General features: G+C 51.5%; 1 protein-coding gene across 1 annotated transcript; it reads left to right on the top strand.

Moving 5' to 3' along the window:
* The first annotated feature begins 311 nt into the window (after positions 1-311).
* On the top strand, positions 312-1,271 carry LOC147596463 (olfactory receptor 14A16-like). Its single transcript, XM_086771413.1, has one exon. It carries the CDS (start codon positions 312-314, stop codon positions 1,269-1,271), a length of 960 nt encoding a protein of 319 aa, XP_086627539.1.
* Positions 1,272-21,839: the final 20,568 nt, after the last annotated feature.

The following is a 21,839-nucleotide window of genomic DNA, read 5'->3' as shown; positions in this document are numbered from 1 at the left end:
ACTCATCCAGCATCAACCAGAAGTCCTGCCCAAAAGCTGAAAGCCAGTGGCCTAGAAAAATAAAAGGGGGTATGTGTAGCAGGGAGGCAGTCTATGAGAAGTGACTTTGATTTTCAAGGCCAGGTTGGATGAGGCTCTGAGCAGCCTGATCTAGTCAAAGATGTCCCTGCTCATTGCAGGGTGGTTGGACTAGATGACCTTTGAAGGTCCCTTCCAACCCTAACCATTCTATGATTCTATGATTTTCCCTTGAGAGATCTTCCTAACTATTCTTGTCTTGTGTTTTTCTTCTCCATGTCTAGATGGACGAAATGGCCAATGGAAGCTCCATCATCCAGTTCCTCCTCCTGGCATTTGCAGACACACGGGAGCTGCAGCTCTTGCACTTCTGGCTCTTCCTGGGCATCTACCTGGCTGCCCTCCTGGGAAACGGTGTTGTCATCACTGCCATAATCTACGACCACCACCTCCACACCCCCATGTACTTCTTCCTCTTCAACCTGTCTTTTCTTGATCTTGGCTCTATTTCAGCCACTCTCCCCAAATCCATGGCCAATTCCCTCTGGGACACCAGGGACATCTCCTACCCAGGGTGTGCTACTCAGGTCTTTCTGTTAGTCTTTTTGTTCTCAGTAGAGTTTTATCTTCTTACAGTCATGGCCTACGACCGCTACATTGCCATCTGCAAACCCCTGCACTACGGGACCCTCCTGGGCAGCAGAGCTTGTGTCCACATGGCAGCAGCTGCCTGGGGCGGTGGGTTTCTCAATGCCCTGGTGCACACTGCCAGTACACTTGCACTACCTCTCTGCCGAGGCAATGCTGTGGACCAGTTCTTCTGTGAAATCCCCCAGATCCTCAAGCTCTCCTGCTCACACTCCTACCTTAAAGAGGTTTGGCTTATAGTTTTCAGCCTTTCTTTTTTATTTGGATGTTTTGTGTTCATTGTGCTGTCCTATGTGCAGATCTTCATGGCTGTGTTGAGAATCCCCTCTCAGCAGGGACGGGACAAAGCCTTTTCCACGTGCCTCCCTCACCTGGCCGTGGTCTCTGTCTTTATCAGCACTGTCATGTTTGCCTACCTGAAGCCCCTCTCCATCTCCTCCCCATCCCTGGATCTGGTGGTGGCAGTTCTGTACGCAGTGGTGCCTCCAGTAGCGAACCCCCTCATCTACAGCATGAGGAACAAGGAGCTCAAGGAGGCCGTTGGGAAAGTCATATCTTGGACGTTTTCCAGTAGCTCTAAACTTCTAGTCTCTTTTCACAAATGACTTGGATGCTATCACACTGCAGGAATGTGCCTTGTTTCTTGGGTTTTCCTTACCGCTATCATTATCTGTATGTTTTTATGTTCCTGTATAAGTGTTTGGACTCATCTCCTACTGAGAAATGAACCAGCTGTGTCTCCCCTGGGGCCTATATAAAAGTGTGTCTATCAGTGGGATAGAGCCAACGCTCTCATAGCATCTCTGTAATAAAGTGGGATCTCCCCAGTGCGCAGACTGAAAGTTGGTCTCTTCTTCCAAGCTCATGTCCTAGAATCTCATGTCCTAGAATCATGGAATAGTTTGGGTTGGAAGGGACCTCTAAAGGTCATCTGGACCAAGCCCCCTGCAAGGAGCAGGGACATCTCCAACCAGATCAGGTTGCTCAGAGCCTCATCCAACCTGGCCTTGAACGTTTCCAGGAACAGAGCATTCACCACCTCTCTGGGCAACCTGTGACAGGGACTCCCCACCCTCACTGTAAAATTTTTTTCTTAATGTCCAGTCTGAATCTACCTGCCTCTATTTTAAAACCCTTACCCCTTGTCCTGTCTAAACAGGCCCTGCTAAATAGTTTCCTCACGTCTTTACTATAAGCTCCCTTTTGGTACTGGAAGGCTGCTATAAGGTCTCCCTGGAGGATTCTCGTCTCAAGGCTGAACAGCCCCAACTCTCAAAATTCTGTTACACTCCCTGGAGGGTTGGGAACTTCATGGTGCCTGGTGCCTAATAAGCTGATTGGTAGCGGATTAATTGCATTGCAACTGTCAAACAAGAAGAATACCAGCTGTTGAGCCAAGATTTGTGGTGAAATCATGTCCTTTAGATGAACTTTGCTCATTAGAATCTCATTATAATGGTAAAACACACCTCCATCCCAAAGGCAACCCACCTCCAAGGTGAGACCACCCCTCACTGGGCATGTGCTCTACGTATTTTTTACTCTACCTTTAAGAAATGAGGCAAAATAATTTTACACCAATTAGCAACAAAAGGATATATTACTAGAGTCACTCAAAATCCACCTTAATGTAAGAAACATCATAAAGGTAAACGGGCCAGGGGAGAATACTAGGGCAAACTCGATTATAAATTCTGGGATCAGTCGACGGGCTGAACCTGTCTCCTCCTCCCTCACAGGGATGCTTTTTGGGTGAGAACCCTGCTCTGTGCATGCTCAAATAACTCACCCATGCCAGCTGTTATTAGTAATCAGGGTTTGCTTGTACATTGCTTCAAACTCATTCTTAGAATCATAGAATCATAGAATAGTTAGAGTTGAAAGGGACCTTCAACGGTCATCTAGTCCAACCCCCCTGCAAGAAGCAGGGACATCCCTGACTAGATCAGGTTGCTCAGAGCCTCATCCAGCCTGGCCTTGAACGATTCCAGGGATGGGGCATCCACCACCTCTCTGGGCAACCTGTTCCAGTACTCTACAACTCTCATTGTAAAAATTTTTTTTCTAATATCTAATCTAAACCTACCTCCTTCTAATTTAAACCCATTACCCCTTGTTCTATCACAACAGGCCCTACTGAACAGCTTCTCCCCATCTTTCCTGTAGGCCCCCTTGAGGTATTGGAAGACCGCTATCAGGTCTCCCCGGAGCCTCCTCTTCTGCAGGCTGAACAGCCCCAACTCTCTCAGCCTGTCCTCATAGGAGAGGTGCTCCAGCCCTCTGATCATCTTTGTGGCCCTCCTCTGGACCCTTTCCAACTGGTCAATGTCCTTCTTGTGTTGGGGACTCCAGAACTGGACGCAGTACTCCAGGTGGGGTCTCACCAGGGCAGAGTAGAGGGGCAGAATCACCTCCCTCGACCTGCTGGCCACGCTCCTCTTGATGCAGCCCAGGATGCGGTTGGCCTTCTGGGCCGCAAGGGCGCATTGCCCACTCATGTTGAACCTCTTGTCTACCAACACTCCCAGGTCTTTCTCCTCAGGGCTGCTCTCGATCCAATCCTCGCCCAGCCTGGATTTGTGCTTGGGATTGCCACGACCTAGATGCAGGACCTTGCACTTGGCCTGGTTGAACTTCATGAGGTTGGCATGGGCCCACCTCTCCAGCCTGTCCAGGTCCCTCTGGATGGCATCCCTCCCTTCCAGCGAGTCGACGGCGCCACACAGCTTGGTGTCATCGGCGAACTTGCTGAGGGTGCACTCTATCCCACTGTCCATGTCGCCGACAAAGATGTTGAACAGGGCTGGGCCCAACACGGACCCCTGAGGGACGCCACTGGTGACCGGTCTCCACTTGGACATTGAGCCGTTGACCACCACTCTCTGAGTGCAGCCATCCAGCCAACTCCTTATCCACCGAGTGGTCCATCCATCGAACCCATGCCTCTCTAGTTTAGAGAGAAGGATGTCGTGCGGGACAGTGTCAGAAGCTTTGCACAAGTCCAGGTAGATGACATCCGTTGCCCATCCCTTGTCCACCGATGCTGTTACCCCGTCATAAAAGGCCACCAAATTGGTCAGGCACGATCTGCCCTTGGTGAAGCCATGTTGGCTGTCACCAACCACCTCCTTGCTCACCATGTGCCTTAGCATGGTTTCCAGGAGAAACTGCTCCATGACCTTGCCAGGCACGGAGGTGAGGCTGACCGGCCTGTAGTTGCCCGGGTCTTCCTTACTCCCCTTTTTAAAAATGGGGGTTATGTTTCTTCTCTTCCAGTCATCGGGGACCTCACCAGACCACCACGATTTCTCAAATATGATGGCCAGTGGCTTGGCAGCTTCATCCGCCAGTTCCCTCAGGACGCGCGGATGGATCTCATCAGGCCCCATGGACTTGTGCACCTTCAAGTTCCTTAAATGATCTCGAACCTGCTCTTCGAGCACTGTGGGCGGTTCTTCATCCTTGCAGTCCCTGCCTGTGCCTTCCACAGCTTGGGTGGGGAGACAAGAGTTCTTATCAGTGAAGACTGAGGCAAAAAAGTCATTGAGTACCTCAGCTTTCTCCACATCCCGGGTAACCACGACACCCATTACCTTCCGGAGGGGGCCTACATTCTCCTTGGATTTTCTTTTGTCCCCTACATACCTGTAAAAGCTTTTCTTGTTACTTTTTATATCCCTGGCCAGATTCGATTCCATCAGGGCTTTAGCCTTCCTCACCCTATCCCTGGCCGCTCGCACAGTCACTGGGTAGTCCTCCCAGGCTACCTGTCCCAGCTTCCACCCTCTATAGGCTTTTCTCTTCACTATCAGTTGGTCCAGGAGCTCCTTGCTCATCCACGCTGGCCACCTGGCCTTTTTGCCCGACTTTTTCTTCATCGGGATGCACCTCTGCTGAGCTTGGAGGAGGTGCTCCTTAAATATGGACCAACTTTCCTGGGCCCCTCTTCCCTCCAGGGCCGCCTCCCATGGCACTTTGCCCATGAGGTTCCTGAAGAGGCCGAAGTCCGCCTTCCTGAAATCTAGGGCAGAGAGCTTACTGTGCAGTTTCCTTGCCGCCCCGTGGATCTTGAACTCCACCGCGTCATGGTCACTGCAGCCAAGGCTGTCCATCAGTTTCTCGTCCCCCACCAGCCCCTCCCTGTTGGTGAGCACAAGGTCCAGCATGGCACCCCTCCTTGTCCCCTTGCTGGGGGAGGGGGAGCACAGTTCAGCCCACGGCTATCGGCATGGCGCCAGTGCCAGCACCAAGCGCCCAGAAGTCAGGGAAGGATCGCAGGTAGGTGCAAATAAACCTAATCTGCGATACAAAAGAACACCTGTCACTCCAGCCAGCAAGTCGGTTTTATCGGGGGCCCTGCTGAAGTGTTTCTATGCCAACGCACGCAGCATGGGAAATTCTTGCACTCAGCGTGCCATCACCGGCAATCTTTGAACCTTATCCAGTCACAAATCTCTGTTTTCCATAATAAAATTCCCTTTGTGCAAATTTTTGAGACCTTGAATAATTGAAATAAGGGGATTTGACTCAGTCACGCTGTCAACATGTATCCCTGAGTAGTTTTGTCAAATCGCCCTCCGATATGGTCGGCTGTCCAAAGGGTTCAGACACACTGGCTGGGCTCAAGGGTCTCATCTTTCTTGGGATATTGACAGACAGGGCAAGCATAAGGGATTTGTTGGCAACCCCCCTTCTTAGCGTGACAACCACTTCAATAAGGAAAGGAACTTTTACAGCCACCTCACAACCAGCAGGACACCCACAACCATGAACACATAACTGGCCCCATCCTGTTCCTCGCTCAGGCTGATCTGGTATCAAGGTCACAAGCAGTCCACGTGTCTCCTGCAACACCCATGGGCAGCACACGTGGTCTGTCCAGTGTAGGCCTGGGCTTTGGGTCTGCCCAGGTGCCCTGCCCAGACTTGGGGCTGTTGCCAACTTGGCAGCTCCAACCCTGCATCTCTCCAGATCCTGGTGTCCTCCTCCTCCAGTCAGCCCCACTCGCAGTTGGCCAGCAAATCATGTCCATACATGAAGCTGGCAGGCACAGAGCCTTTCCTTGGAGGAAGCCTCATGGTCCCAGTGCTTCAATAACACAGGGATTCCCAGCTTGCAGTCTGCTGGGAGGACAACTGGAAGAATCCCAGGGTAGGACTGCAGACAGCTGCTGTCGGTGTCCTAAGGATCTTCTTGGGCAAAAGGGCTTGACTTTCTAGGAACAACATTATCAAAGCCCAGGAACATGCCAGTCTAAGACAGAATCATAGAATAGATTGAGTTTGAAGGGACCTGTCGTAGTTCAGTGAGGATTGGGACCAGACTACGCAGTCTCTCTCTCTCTCACTCCCCCACCCTCTGAGAGAATAGGGAGAGATAATATAAGAAAAATGGCTCGAGGTTTGAGATAAGGACAGGGAGAGATCCTTAAAGTTATTGTCACGGGCAAAACAGACTCGACTTGGGGAAAACTATTCATTTATTACTAAAAGCAGCAGGAGAATGAGACAGAGAACATGATAAAATCCCCCCACCCCTCCTTCTTCCCAGGCTTAACATTATGTCGTAGTTCAGCCCCGATCGGGACCAGACTACGCAGTCTCTCTGTCACTCCCCCCCACCCTCCGAGAGAACAGGAGGAGATGATATAAGGAAAACGGCTTGAGGTTTGAGATAAGGATGGGGAGAAATTCTTAAAGTTACCGTTACTGGCAAAACAGAATCAATTTGGGGAAAAACACTCATTTATTTCTAAAACTAGCAGGAGAATGAGACAGGGAACAAGATAACCTCCCCCCACCCCTCCCTCTTCCCGGGCTTAACATCATCTCTACTACCTTCCCCCCCGAGCGGCACGGCGGGGGTTGGGGGGGGGGGAAGGGAATGGGGGTCGCGGTCAGTTCATCACGCTTTGTTTTATGCCGCTGTATCATCGTCGGGGGAAGAACTCCTCACATTCCTCCTCTGCTCCAGCGTGGGATCCCTCCCACGGGCCACAGTCCTTCGTGAAACTGCTCCGGCGTGGGTCATCTCTTCCACGGGGTGCAGTCCCTCTAGAACAGCTGTCCCAGCGGGCCCTCCATGGGCCACAGCCTCCTCCAGGCCTCCACCTGCTCCGGCGTGGGATCCTCCACGGGCTGCAGGTGGATCTCTGCCCCTCCGTGGACCTCCATGGGCTGCAGGGGGACAACCTGCTCCACCATGGTCTTCACCACGAGCTGCAGGGGAATCTCAGCCAGGAGCCGCATTACTCCTCCCCCTCCTTCTCCACTGACCTTGGCGTCTGCAGCCGTTCCTCACAACAGGCTGGCAGACAACTCTCAGGATCCTTTTTACATCTTGTTCACTTCTCATCTCCTCTCCACTTCTTGCAGCCAGGCTGGGCCGAGTTGGGCCCAGTCTGCTGCCCGGCGGGAGGCCAGAGGGTGAGGCCTGCAAGGCCCACAAGGCTCGCGCCTCCCCCTCTCTGCCCCCGCTCAGCTGCTTCACATCGCCTCCTCCTCTTTTTCTCTTTTCCCCTCCTTAAATATGTTATCCCAGAGGCATTATCACGGGACATTCTGCTACCAATTGGCTCGGCCTTGGGCAGCAGCGGGTCCGCCCTAGGCCCGGCCGAGTCCACTGAACAATGGGGAGCAACTTCTAGCAGTTTCCTACAGAAGCTGCCACCTTAGCCCCGCCCCCCACTAACAAATCCAGAACATTTATCTCTACCACCTTCCCCCGAGCGGCACAGGGGAGAAGAGGGAATGGGGGTTGCGGTCAGTTCATCACGCATTGTTTTATGCCACTGCTTCATAGTTGGGGGAAGAACTCCTCGCATTCCTCCCCTGCTCCATTGTGGGGTCCCTCCCACGGGCCACAGTCCTTCGTGAAACTGCTCTGGTGTGGGTCATCTCTTCCACGGGGTGCAGTCCCTTCAGAACGGCTGTCCCGGCGGGCCCTCCATGGGCCACAGCCTCCTTCAGGCCTCCACCTGCTCCGGTGTGGGGTCCTCCACGGGCTGCAGGGGGATCTCTGCCCCTCCGTGGGCTCCATGGGCTGCAGAGGGATCTCTGCTCCTCCGTGGACCTCCATGGGCTGCCGGGTGACAACCTGCTCCACCATGGTCGTCACCACAGGCTGCAGGGGAATCTTGGCCAAGAGCCGCGTTACTGCTCCCCCTCCTTCACTGACCTTGGCTTCCGCAGCCGTTCCTCTCACAAGAAAAGTTCTTCACAACAGGCTGGCAGACGCCTCTCAGGGTCTCTTCACATCTCATTCACTTCTCATCTCCTCTCCACTTCTTGCAGCCAGGCCGGGACGAGTTGTACCCAGTCGCTGCCTGGCGAGAGGCCAGAGGGTGAGGCCTGCAAGGCCCATGAGGCCTGCACCTCCCTCTCTGCACCTCTGCCCCCGCTCAGCTGCTTCACATCTTCTCTGCTCTTTTTTTTTTTCTGTTTTCCCCTTCTTAAATATGTTATCGCAGAGGCGTTATCAGGGAACATTCTGCTACCAATTGGCTCTGCCTTGGCCAGCAGCGGGTCTGCCCTAGGCCCAGCCGAATCCACTGAACAAAGGGGAGCGACTTCCAGCAGTTTCCTACAGAAGCTGCCACCTTAGGCCTCCCTCACTAAACAAAACCACAACAGAACTTTAAAGGCCATCTAGTCCAACCCCCCTAGTCCAACCCCCCTGCAAGGAGGAGGGACATCTCCTACCAGATCAGGTTGCTCAGAGGCCCGTCCAACCTGGCCTTGAATGCTTCCAGGAATGGGGCATTCACCACCTGGGGCATTCACCTCTGGGCAACCTGTTCCAGTGTTTCAGCAGCCTCAGTGTAAAAATATTTTTTCCTGATGTCTAATCTGAATCTACCTCCCTCTGTTTAAAAAACATTACTCTCATCCTATCTCAACAGGCCCTGATAAAGAGTTTCTCCCCTTCTTTCCTGTAGGCACCCTTTAGCTACTGGAAGGTCTCCCCAGAGCCTCCTATTCTCCAGGCTGAACACCCCCAACTCTCAGCCTGTCCTCATAAGAGAGGTGCTCCAGCTGTCTTATAATCTTCGTGGCCTCCTCTGGACCCTCTCCAACATGTCCATGACCTTCTTATGTGTGGGGCTCCAGAGCTGGATGCAATAGTCCAGGTGGGATCTCATGAGAGGGGAGCAGAGAGGGAGAATCACGTCCCTCAACCTCCTGGCCATGCTCTTTTTGATGCAGCCCAGGATGCCTCAGTGCACATTGCCAGCTCATGTTGAGCTTCTTGTCCACCAGTACCCCCAAGTCCTTCCCCTCAGGGCTGCTCTCGATCCATTCTCTGCCCAGTCTTGCTGGGATTGGGATTGGCCCAACCCATGTGCAGGACCTTGCACTTGGTCTGGTTGAACTCTATGAGGTTTGCACGGGCCCAGCTCTTCAGCCTGACAAGGTCCTTCTGGATGGCATCCCTCCCCTCCCATGTGCTGACCATACCACACAGCTCTGTGTGGTCAGTGAACTTGCTGAGGGTGCTCTCTATCCCACTGTTCATGTTGCCGACTGTGATGGTTTAGCCCAAACCACCACACAGTTTCTCGCTCACTCTCCCCCTCCCCAGGGGGATGGGGGAGAGAATTGGGAAGGAAGGAGAACTCGTGGGTTGAGATGAAGACAATTTACTAAAATAAAAGGGAAAACTACAATAATAACAGAATATAAGGATATTAAAAATATACAAAGTGAACAATATGTGTTTTCTCACCACCCGATGTCCCAATGACCGATACAGCCCGTCCCGAGCAGCGATCACGGAAACCCGAGCAGCAAGCAAAGGAGCAAAAGGGAGCCAGCAAGGTAGGGGGAACGATGCCAGCAAAAACAAGCAGGAAGGATGGATGCCAGGAAGGCAGATACCCACCCTCGCCTGCCCCCACTTATATACTGAGCATGACGTTTATGGCATGGAATGCTCTCTTTGGCCAGTTTGGATCAATTATGCTGTCTGTCTTTCTCCCAGCTTCCTGCATCTGCAAATTAGCGAGACTTGGAAAGCAGGACGGTGTCCTTGGTCTCATTCACAACAACTGGTATCATCAGGATGTTTATGAACATTCTTCACACACAAAATCCAAAACATACCAGCTACTGAGAGGAAAAATTAACTCCATCCCTGCCAAAACCAGGACAGTATCCACCCCTTATTCCATACCATCTACGTCATGCGTATACATATATATATATATATATATATACACACACACACATAGATGTAACTCCTTCAATCTATGGGCTATCTCGCCAAAGTCTGTTGAGTTCATTTAGTCCATGACTTTGGGTTCCATATGTCATACAGTCTTTCAGGACAAGAGAGATGGTATGTAGTATGGGACTGTTACATGCTGCATCTGGAACTCGCAGTTGGTACATCTGGCGTGGCTGTTGTATCATGTCCATGGTCTGCAAGTTGAAGATGTTGATCTTGAGGGAATTGTTGGGCGCCAGTTCCTGTTCCATCATCGTTGCATCTCTCTTGGTTTTATTGAAGCTCATTCTTCACTGATCAGGGTGTTCTTGCTGCAATACCTTTGATATGACATATAAGAACTATGGAAATGATTATATACAGTTCAAATTATTGGCTGTTCTCACCTAAAATCAGATCTCCTTGAGGTACACATCGGACTTCCCCATCCTCCCGCATCACCCACCAAGTACATCCAGGTCCCTGAGCAAAAGCAATCCCTTGGGTGGGTTTGCCTTTGCCCAGGGGAGGAATAACCCAGACTGTCTTTCCTAACATATTCCTTAGATGCACTACAGGGACTTTATCACCCTCTACAATATGTAACAGTTCTGACTGGGCAGGGCCAGCTCGATTGGTGGATCCCCGAGTGTTAACTAACCAGGTAGCTTTTGCTAAATGTTTATCCCAATTTTTGAAGGTCCCACCACCCATTGCTTTCAGTGTAGTTTTCAGCAGTCCATTGTACCGTTCAATCTTTCCAGAGGCTGGTGCGTGATAGGGGATGTGATATACCCACTCGATGCCGTGCTCTTTGGCCCAGGTATCTATGAGATTGTTTCGGAAATGAGTCCCATTGTCTGACTCAATTCTTTCTGGAGTACCATGTCGCCAGAGAACTTGCTTCTCAAGGCCCAAGATGGTGTTTCGGGCAGTGGCATGGGGTACAGAATATGTCTCTAGCCACCCAGTGGTGGCTTCCACCATTGTAAGCACATGGCGCTTACCTTGACGGGTTTGTGGGAGTGTGATGTAATCAATTTGCCAGGCCTCTCCATACTTATACTTCAGCCATCGTTCCCCATACCAAAGAGGCTTTAACCGCTTGGCCTGCTTAATTGCAGCACATGTTTCACATTCATGGATAACCTGTGCAATGGTATCCATGGTCAAGTCCACCCCTCGATCACGAGCCCATTTGTATGTTGCATCTCTTCCTTGATGGCCCGAGGTGTCATGAGCCCACCGAGCTAAAAATAGTTCACTTCTGTGTTGCCAGTCTAGGTCCACTTGGGAAACTTTAATCTTAGCAGCCTGATCCACCCTGTGGTTATTTTGGTGTTCTTCTGTGGCTCGACTCTTGGGTATGTGGGCATCTACGTGACGTACTTTTACAACGAGATTCTCTAACCGGGCAGCAATATCTTGCCACAGTGCGGCAGCCCAGATGGGCTTGCCTCTGCGCTGCCAGTTGCTGTGCTTCCATTGCTTTAACCACCCCCACAGAGCATTTGCCACCATCCATGAGTCAGTGTAGAGATAGAGTTTTGGCCATTTTTCCCATTCAGCGATGTCCAAAGCCAACTGGATGGCCTTCACCTCTGCAAACTGACTCGATTCACCTTGGCCTTCAGTAGCTTCTGCAACTCGTCGTGTAGGACTCCACACAGCAGCTTTCCACTTCCGATGTTTTCCTACAATACGACAGGACCCATCAGTGAACAGGGCGTATCTCTTCTCATCTTCTGGTAAATTATTATATGGTGGGGCTTCTTCAGCACGTGTCACCTCTTCCTCCGGTGGCATTCCAAAATCTTTGCCTTCTGGCCAATCTGTGATCACTTCTAAGATTCTTGGGCGATTGGGGTTTCCTATTTGGGCTCGCTGTGTGATCAGTGCGACCCATTTACTCCATGTGGCATCAGTTGCATGATGTGTAGAGGGGACCTTCCCTTTGAACATCCAGCCCAGCACTGGCAGTCGGGGTGCCAGGAGGAGCTGTGCTTCAGTACCAATCACTTCTGAAGCAGCTCGAACTCCTTCGTATGCTGCCAGTATCTCTTTTTCAGTTGGAGTATAGCAGGCCTCAGATCCTCTATATCCCCAGCTCCAAAAGCCTAGGGGTCGACCTTGAGTCTCCCCTGGTGTTCTCTGCCAAAGACTCCAGGTAGGGCCATTCTCCCCGGCTGCAGTGTAGAGGATGTTTTTAACATCTTGTCCTGTCCGGACTGGCCCAAGGGCTACTGCATGAACAATCTCCTGTTCAATTTGTTCAAAGGCTTGTCGTTGTTCAGGGCCCCATTTAAAATCATTCCTCTTTTGAGTCACTTCATAGAGAGGGCTTACAATCATACTGTAATTTGGAATATGCATTCTCCAGAAACCCACAACGCCCAAGAAAGCCTGTGTTTCCTTTTTGTTAGTCGGTGGAGCCATAGCTGTTATTTTGTTGACCACATCCATTGGAATGTGACGACGTCCATCTTGCCATTTTACTCCTAAAAACTGGATCTCTTGTGCAGGCCCCTTGACTTTGCTTTGTTTTATGGCAAAACTGGCTTTCAGAAGGATTTGGATTATTTTCTCTCCTTTTTGAAAAACTTCTGCTGCTGTGTTGCCCCATACGATGATGTCATCAATGTATTGCAGGTGCTCTGGAGCTCCACCCTTTTCTAGTACAGTCTGGATCAGTCCATGGCAAATGGTGGGGCTGTGTTTCCACCCCTGGGGCAATCGATTCTAGGCATACTGGACACCCCTCCAAGTGAAAGCAAACTGTGGCCTGCATTCTGGTGCCAAAGGGATGGAGAAGAACGCATTGGCAATATCGATGGTGGCATACCACTTGGCTGCTTTTGACTCCAGTTCATACTGAAGTTCTAGCATGTCTGGCACGGCAGCACTCAGTGGTGGTGTTACCTCATTCAGGCCACGATAGTCCACTGTTAGTCTCCATTCTCCGTTAGATTTTCGCACTGGCCATATGGGACTGTTAAAGGGTGAGCGGGACTTGCTGATCACTCCCTGGCTCTCCAGTCGATGAATCAGCTTGAGGATGGGGATTGTGGAGTCTCGATTGGTGCGGTATTGCCGCCGGTGCACTGTGGTGGTAGCAATTGGTACCTGTTGTTCCTCAACCTTCAGTAATCCCACAACAGAAGGGTCCTTTGAGAGCTTGGGCAAGGTGGCCAGCTGTTTATTTTCCTCCGTCTCCACAGTGGCTATACCAAAAGCCCACCGGTACCCTCTTGGGTCTTTGAAATACCCACTCCTGAGGTAATCTATACCAAGAATGCATGGAGCATCTGGGCCAGTCACTATGGGGTGCTTTTGCCACTCATTTCCAGTCAAACTTACTTCAGCCTCCAATACAGTCAGTTCTTGGGATCCTCCTGTCACTCCAGAAATACAAATGGGTTCTGCTCCTTTATAGCTTGATGGCATTAGGGTACACTGTGCACCAGTGTCTACTAGAGCCTTATACTCTCGTGGGTCTGATGTGCCAGGCCATTTAATCCATACAGTCCAATAAACTCTGTTGTCCCTCTCCTCCGCCTGGCTGGAGGCAGGGCCCCTCTAATCCTGTTCATAATATTCATCGCTCACTTCCTGTGAATATGAATCAGAATTCCCTTCCATAGGATCATAGGTAAGATCAGCCCTTCTATTCCGTCTGGGGAACTGCCCACTGGAGACCGGAGCAGCAGTTTTCCGGGGAGAACCTCTATTTGCAAATGTTTTTCCCCGCAGCTCACGTACCCGTGCCTCTAGGTCTGAGGTAGGTTTCCCATCCCGCTTTCTCGTGTCCTCTCCTTGGTCACGCAAGGTAAACCACAGGATACCTCGCCGTGTGTACCGTCTCTCTTGAGCAGGGAAACGTTTACTCCTAATAGCTGAAATACTGCTCTGTATGGGCGGGGAGTAGGACCTACCCTCTTTTAACTGCTGGACCTCCCGAGACAGTTTCTCCACAGCTGAGACGAGGGAAGAAGAGAGAGTGTCTTCATATTGCCGGAGCTGAGTAGCCAATTCATCTATTGTTGGTCCCTCTCCCTCTTTCCAGAGTATAATTGCCAATGAATTGGCATACGATGATGGTACACTTGCCTGGATGATAAGTAATATCTTTCTTGAAGGGATAAAAGGCTCATGGGTTGAGATAAAAGTAAGGCAGATCACTCAGCAATCACCATCACGGGCAAAACAGACTCAACTTGGGGAAATTAATTTAATTTATTGCCAATCAAAAGTCAGAGTAAGAGAACGAGAAATAAGATAAATCTTCAGACACCTTCCCCCATCCCTCCTTTATTCCTGGGCTCAACTTCACTCTCAACTTCTCTACCTCTTCCCCTTGAGCAGCACAAGGGGGTAAGAAATTGGGGTTGATCTCAGTTTATTACGTGTTGTCTCTGCCATACCTTCCTTCCCACATACTTCCCCTGCTCCAGCGTGGTGGTCCACTCAGGGGAGACGGTCTTCTGTGAATTTCTCCAAAGTGGGTCCTTCCCACAGGCTGCAGTTCTACACAAACTCTGTCCTTTTATTTCAGCCCATTTCCTCTTCTTCTTTTGTCTTGTACCACAGACAAGAACCTGACCCAGGCTGCCTGGGAACACTACCTGTTTCCCCAAGATCTTCCCTTTTCTAAGCTTGACAAGCTCAACTCCCTCAGCCCCTCCTCACAGGTAGACTGATCCATCCCACAGCCATCTTGTGGGCTCTTCACTAAACACACTCCAGCCTGCCGACATCTTTCCCGTATTGGGACCTGAAATCTGGATGCAGTCACCTGGATAATGCCTTCCCTCGATCTCCTGGCCATGCTCCTGGTTGTACAGCCCCGGATGCTGCTCACTTCCCATCTTCCCAGTGCACGCGGCTGCCTCCTGTCCAGCTGCCTGCACATTGAGAACTTTCCCACAGGGCTGCTCCCGGCCTGTGCCATTGCCAGCGTGCATCCCCTGCAGGGACAGAAATTGCCTCTGACCTGTGTGGGAATTAGCGGAGTTACTGCCAATAGGTGTCATCTTCCTCCACAAACCCTTTCCCTGTGCACAGAGGCCCGCAGACCTTGTCAGGAAGGCCTCAGGCAGAGAAAGCATTGAGTCTCTCAGCCCCGCCTGGGTCGGCTGTTACTAAATCACCTTCCCCGTTCAGCAGCAGCCCTGCGTTGTCCTTGTGTGGCCTGTGTCTCTCAGAAGCCATCAAAGCTCTTCGTACTGCTCTTCACTTCCCCTGCAGCCACCAACTCCGGCTGAGCTTTCCCTTTCCTTAAAACATCCGTCTGCACTGAAGGCAAGATATAGAAATTATTTCTTGGTAGCTTGTCCTCGATGTCACCTCCTGGCAGCTGCTTCATGGCCCTGTCATCGCCATGTCCCTGTGCCAGCCCAGCCCTGCTGCCCACACGTGGTCCCACAGCCCCCCTGTGCAGGCACAGCATAGTAAAGAGCAAATTCTGGGATGGGGAAAGTTCCCCCCAGTATGATCCCAAAGACAGCTCTCAGTTCACTGCTTCCCTCATAACCCTCCTACTTCTGCAGCCTCGCCCAGCAGCCGACCCTTTCCCAGCCCCACTTGGGGCTTTTCCGACAGCCCTGCTCCAGGGTCTGCCGGGTTCTGGGCAAGGAGAGAGGCCAGGCAGGGAAAAGACCCTTAAAGTCATTGAGTCCAACCGTTAACCTAATACTACCAAGTCGATCCCTTTCACCTGCACATCTCAGTTCCCATGGATGAGCCCTGACTCTGCACCATAAACCCACTGGTTTAAGTTCTAACCCTGCATAGTCAAACAGTACAAGTACTGGTGTTTTTCTCTCCCGGGCACTTTCCAGGCCAGCCCAGCTCCTTTCCCTATGGGACTGTGTCCATGCCGGCCTGGCAACAAATCCCTGTCCCCTCCCTGTTCACCCTGCAGGGCCCTGAGATGCTGATGCTGCTCTGCTGTGGTGCCTGAAAGTGCCCGGGAGAAACTCCCAGGCAGGTCCCTGTGGATCATTCGCCATCTCCAGGGGCACTGGGCACCCTCAGGCAAACGCTCAGACCAGGACCCGTCCCTAACATGTTGCCCCATGGCCTCCTCCCCTCAGCCCATGGAGAATCCAAGCACAGCAGCGCATCTGAGTAGGGGCAACTTCTTCAGCCTGTTCCTGACTTCAGCTTTGGACAAAGACCCCAACGTGCAGACACTGACACTGAGGAAATTCCCTTTTATTGCACAGACACAACATGAGGGACCATCTGTACCACCATGACACACACACGGACCAGTCTCTGGGTCAGACAGACAGGACTCATGCCTCTGGAGAAGTGCAGTGGCTGCAGACATTCCTGGACAAACAGGATTATCACAGATAGAATTCCTAAAACACATAAGTTTCCCGAGATGGAACGGAGAGGAAACCACTTATGAAGAGACGTGGGCACCTTTTTGCTGCTGAGAGACCACTGATTGAATCAGTTTCTTCAGTCCATCTTTAAGGTCCTGGTTCCTCATGCTGTAGATGAGGGATTCACAGCTGGAGGCACCACTGTCTACAGAACTGCCATCAGCAGATGCAGGGGCGGGGAGGAGATGGAGAGGGGCTTCAGGTAGGCAAACATGCCAGTGCTGAGAAACAGGGAAACAAAGGAGAGGTGAGGGATGCAGGTGGAACAGGCTTTGTGCCGACCCTGCTGAGAGGGGATCCTGAATGCGGCCCTGAAGATCTGCACATAGGACAGCACGATGGACACAAAACAAACTGCAAATAGAACAGAACTGAAAGCAAAAAGCCCAGCATCCCTGAGGTAGGAGTGTGAGCAGGAGAGCTTGAAGATGTGGGGGATTTCACAGAAGAACTGGTCCACAGCATTGCCCTGGCAGAGGGGTACTGAAAATGCATTGGCTGTGTGCACCAGGGCATTGAGAAACCCACCGCCCCAGGCATCTGCTGCCATGTGGACACAAGCTCTGCTGCCCAGGAGGGTCCCATAGTGCAGGGGTTTGCAGATGGCAACGTAGCGGTCGTAGGCCATGACTGTGAGAAGATAACACTCTGCTGACATCAAAAAAGAAAATAAAAAAATCTGAGCAGCACATCCTGCATAGGAAATGGCCCTGGTGTCCCAGAGGGAATTGGCCATGGATTTGGGGAGAGTGGTGGAGATGGAGCCCAGGTCAAGGACAGAGAGGTTGAGGATGAAGAAGTACATGGGGGTGTGGAGGCAGTGGTTGCAGGCTATGGCCGTGATGATGATACTGTGTCCCAGGAGGGCGGCCAGGTAGATGGCCAGGAAGAGCCAGAAGTGCAGGAGCTGCAGCTCCCAAATATTTCTGAATGTCAGGAGGAGGAAGTCAGTGATGGAGCTGCCGTTGGACATTTGGTTTATCTGGGCATAGGGGCCTGTTCAGTGAGGAAAAGGCATCGACAGGTTAGGAGAGATTTCTCTCAGCAAACTCTACTCCATTTCTCACAGAAATCCCCCAAAGTGCCTCTCCCCATTCAGGAAGACTTTTGGCAGGTCCCATTTTGCAGCTCTGGTTGGTACTGGCTGAGGTTGCCCCACGGAACACGATCTCTGCTGTGGGCTGTGCAGGAGTAATTCATGCCCTACAGCGATAGGTAAATAGGAACACGGGGTGACCATTCATTAAATCCACTTGTGATATCAAAGAGGTTTTTGGGTTTTTTGCTCCTAATTCACCCACCTGACAAGCAGAGCTGTGGGGATTTAGTTGTGTTTGTTCTGCTCTGCTTGCCCCCCCACACATCAGGAGTGTTTTGAAGGCAGAAGCCCTCAACTTTCTACTGCCCTCCAAGTGAAACCTTGAGGGTGCTGACAGCTCTGTTTGCAGCTCTTTGAGCTGGGGGACAATCGCACCTGTTTCCCTGAGGAGAATCTGGATGCTGCTCAGAGAGGAGGAATCCAGTTTCCAAGCTCAGGGACCCTGCTGGGAAAGGCAGCCCTGGCTGCACACCCAGCTTCACACCCTGCAGCCATGCGTGGGAGCAGGGAGCCAGCGTGTTCTGTCCCTCTGAGGGTTCAGCAGGGAATCCCCGCTCTGGAGCATGTCTTGCTCCTCCTCTGCTCTGGAGAAGGATCCTGAGGTCGTTGGCTATGACAGCTGTACGAGGTCCTGCCAGGAGCCACGCTCTGTAGCACATTGCTCTCCTCTACACTACTGACGATGTGAGAACCATCCTGAGAGACCCCACCAGCTGTGGGATGTGCCAGCTCCAGGAGATCTTTCTAGGAAGTGCAGCTGCATTACCCCGCAGCCAGAGCCTTACCCTGTTATGGGCTGTGCGTGTTTGTCCCCTGGAAAACGCGCAGCATCCTTCCAGCCCAGGCTGCCTTCAACCTCTCTGTGCCTCACTCTTCTGCCCTGGGTGCCTGCAGGCAGAGCCCTCAGCTCTGCTGCGCTTGGCAGAGGAGCTGCTCCTGGGCAGAGCTGTCTCTCTGCAGCGCTGCCCTGTTACCATCAGCTCCCTCCATCCCAGGAGCCCGGCCCAGCTCAGCAGCAGAGGCCCAGCCCAAGGCGTCACTTTCTCTGTCCCCTCGGGGCTCCCTCCTGCTGGCCATGGGGCTCCAGAGGAACCTGCTGGAAAACAGCCTGAAGGCATCGCTGACGATTCCTCCCTTGCCTGGGGAGAGACACTCAGTTCCAGCAGTGTAATTTCTCCTCTCAAAGTCAAAGTTACATCTAAATATCACCTTTTCTGTTCTTATTCTGAGACAGGAAACCCAGACAGGGACAGGCAGGGATCTCCTTTACCCCTGCTGCAGGAAGGGATTCAGCTGGGTCAATGGAGGCATCTCATCCTGCATTTCTATCCCTAGCATTGGGAGGAGACCCAGCTCCCTCCCATGCCTTCCACAAACCCACAGCAGGTGGGATCCCTCCTGTCTTTGCTCAGGTGTGCACAACATCGGACCCTGCACGGAAGCGTCTTTTCTCCCCTCCCACAGGAATGAATGGAGATGGAAGGCAGGAGAGGGGTGTTCAGATGCAGATGCCTGGTGACATCTGAGTTGCCAGAGCTGGTCCAAGGTACACAGAGGTAACTGCAAGCTCTAATGGAGAAGTTCATAGAGGCAGGGCACCACCTCAGGGATCATCTACGAGCCTGGCGGGAGATTCCTTTGGCCAAATGAAATGATGGCTGATGCCGCAATAAAAGCAAAATAAACCTTTTCCTACTCCTCAGATTCATGGCAGCTCTTAGAGCTATTCTGGTGAACAACTGCAGTCATGTACCATATGGAGAGCTAGGTCTCTCTCTTGTCCATCAGCTGAGTTTCCTGGATCTCCACTGACTGTAATGGCATTTGTCCCGTGTTCAGCCCCACATGGCCTTACAGAATCCTGGGCAGGCACTCAAATGTGCCCGTCCAGGCCCACAGAGCTCCGTGAGATGCCACAGCTGGCAAGGAACACACAGAACCTACAGGACAGCAATTCCCATTCAGGGCAGGTGCATCACAGACACCCCAGAGGGCATTGCAGAGTGTGCGACCTGATGCCTGCGTGCTGTTGGCTGATCCCATCAGTCAGAGGCATCAGATGGCATCAGGCAGGCAAGGTCTGTCCCTTCTCGACCCAAGAGCTGCAGGCATTGCCTGGACATGAAGCACCTCACACAGGGATCTTGACTCACTCCCTTGATGACACCATCAACGAAAAGACCAGTAATTTTCACAGTGTGCCTGGACACATCTCGCATTCATGGACAGCGTCCTCCAAGCACAGCAGTAGTCCATATCAAAACACAATTGAAACTCAAACAGTAATTCAAGGGCAGCAAGATGAGCTTTTGGTACGTCAGGAAAAGTTAAAGAAGAGATCATGTAGTACCACTGCTAAGTTTAGGAAAAGTAGGTGTAGATAGATCTGAGATACCAGCTCAGTTATAGATAGATCTGAGATATGAGCAGGTTCCTGTGGGGAACTGTAAGTGTCCTGGCATTCACTGGCCAGGCAAAGCAACACGGTGCCAACAGCCTGGAGGATCGTGGGGTGACTTCTTTTCCAAATAGCCAGGTTGGCCAACAAAGGTGATGCTCACAAGGACGTCATCCTAACCAACAGAAAAGCGTTGATCAGGGATGTGAAAATCAGTATCAGCCTTGGCTGCCATGACCATGAAATATTGGGGTCTGAGATGCAAACGGACAGGGAGTAAGGCCAGCAGCAGAGCAGAGGCCAGTGGACTCCAGAGGAGAAGACATTGGTGTACTTGGGAGACCGATACAAGTGGTGCCATGGGCAGCTCTGAAGGGTGAAGGAGCTCAGGAAATCTGGTAGGCCTTGAAGGACAGCCTCCTCCAAGGACAAGAATGATCTCTCCAAACACTCATGAAAAGAAGCAACCATCTCGGGAGGCTGCTCGCCTGACCTGACCAAGCTCCGGGACAAAAAGGCGGTACACAGGAAGGGGATGCAGGGAGAGCTGCAAAGGAACAATTTAGAAACCTTGTGCCAGGACGTAGGGGTGATTGTCCTTATTGTCTCCTCGCAGCCCCTGGGAAGTCTGGGCACTACCAGACTGCTGTCCTTCACTCAACGCTGCACATCCCACACCAAACTACCTCCAGGAAGAGCCCTGAGCTCTGAGAGCCGGGATCTCCCATCCCAGAGGCTGGAGTCAGGGCCCGGCCCTTCTGCCCTGAAAACAAAGGGTTTTCTCAGCATCAGAGCCACCTGCACAGTGCCTTGGCCTACCTCTCATCACAGCTTCCAATTATCTCCTCTAACGAGTCCCTGGGGAGGCTTTATCAGTAATGGCCCTCAGTGGGACCCATTCATGCTTTGGCTTTCTCTTCTGACTTTGACTTTGTGAGAGATTACTTCTGTCTCCTCTCAGGATCTGAGCTTCATGGACTCAGAGCGCCAAACACAGCACAGGGCTCATTAAAATGTAGAAAGCCCTAAGGAGCTCGCTCTCTTCCATCACCTTCATCAAGTCTTCAAGGCTTGTGCAGCTAATTAGAGAGGTTTCAGGAGTGGACGTAAAGATTTCAATGACCACTCTGAAGATGTGACAGCAGGATTCTGCAGTTGATATTGATCCAGGGTCTCCCAAGGAGGTCTCAACCAATAAGAAAAGCAGTCCCCTGAGGGCTGACTCCGTAGGAATCATCATGCTCCTCACTTCTCCAACTTTGTCATTTCTCTCATTGGCCATGTGGGACTTGCCTCACTTTTTCTGACATCAGACCTCGCTGTTGAAGCTCTTCTGTAGCTGGAGGTTACAGCTCCTTTCCACCAACTTCCACCTGCTTTCCTCAGAGAACTGGATACACACAGACACAGAAGGGTATTTGCTAATTATAAAAAAAAACCCAAACCACACAACCAAAGAAAAAAAAAAAAGCAAACCAAAAGTAGAACATGATAAACAACAAACCACACTTCTCAAGTGTATGGTTAAGTCTAAGCTGCCTCCAATAAGGTTCATTTTCCACAGATGAACAAGAGATGTTTTAGATCTCAGAGAGCACCTGCAGGAGACCAAAGCCCTTCAGGAGCTGCAGGTGGAGCCTGAGCAGAGGGTCCCAGAGCATCTGAACTGGCATGAGGCATCTGTGTGCCTGTAACTGCATCCCATCCCAGTACGTGACATCCCCCCAAAGATGACTATCTTAATACAAAGCAAAACAAAACCAGGAGGATACCAACACAAGGAATCTTAGAAGCTTACCACATTCTTCACTCCCAAGAGTTTTCTTATTTTCTTTGCTTTGTTGGGGTGAGTTTTCTAAAAAAAGATTTCTAATGCTAGCCAGGTGTACGGCATTAAAAAAGAGAATTTTCTGTGCTGCAAAAAGTCCACTGCTGCCCTCAAAACTCTCTCTGCCCAGAACTGTCCATGCCTCTCCTCACTCTTTACACACAGTAAGTCATAGTCTGAGGTTTTTAAGGTCCAGTTTCCTCACCTGATACAGAGGAGCAGAGTGACCACTGTCACTGAAATACCTGAATG

The sequence above is a fragment of the Chlamydotis macqueenii genome, chromosome Z, assembly GCF_036417535.1.
Source record: "Chlamydotis macqueenii isolate bChlMac1 chromosome Z, bChlMac1.mat, whole genome shotgun sequence".
NCBI lineage: Eukaryota > Metazoa > Chordata > Aves > Otidiformes > Otididae > Chlamydotis > Chlamydotis macqueenii.
This window is presented reverse-complemented; position numbering and strand designations above follow the sequence as displayed.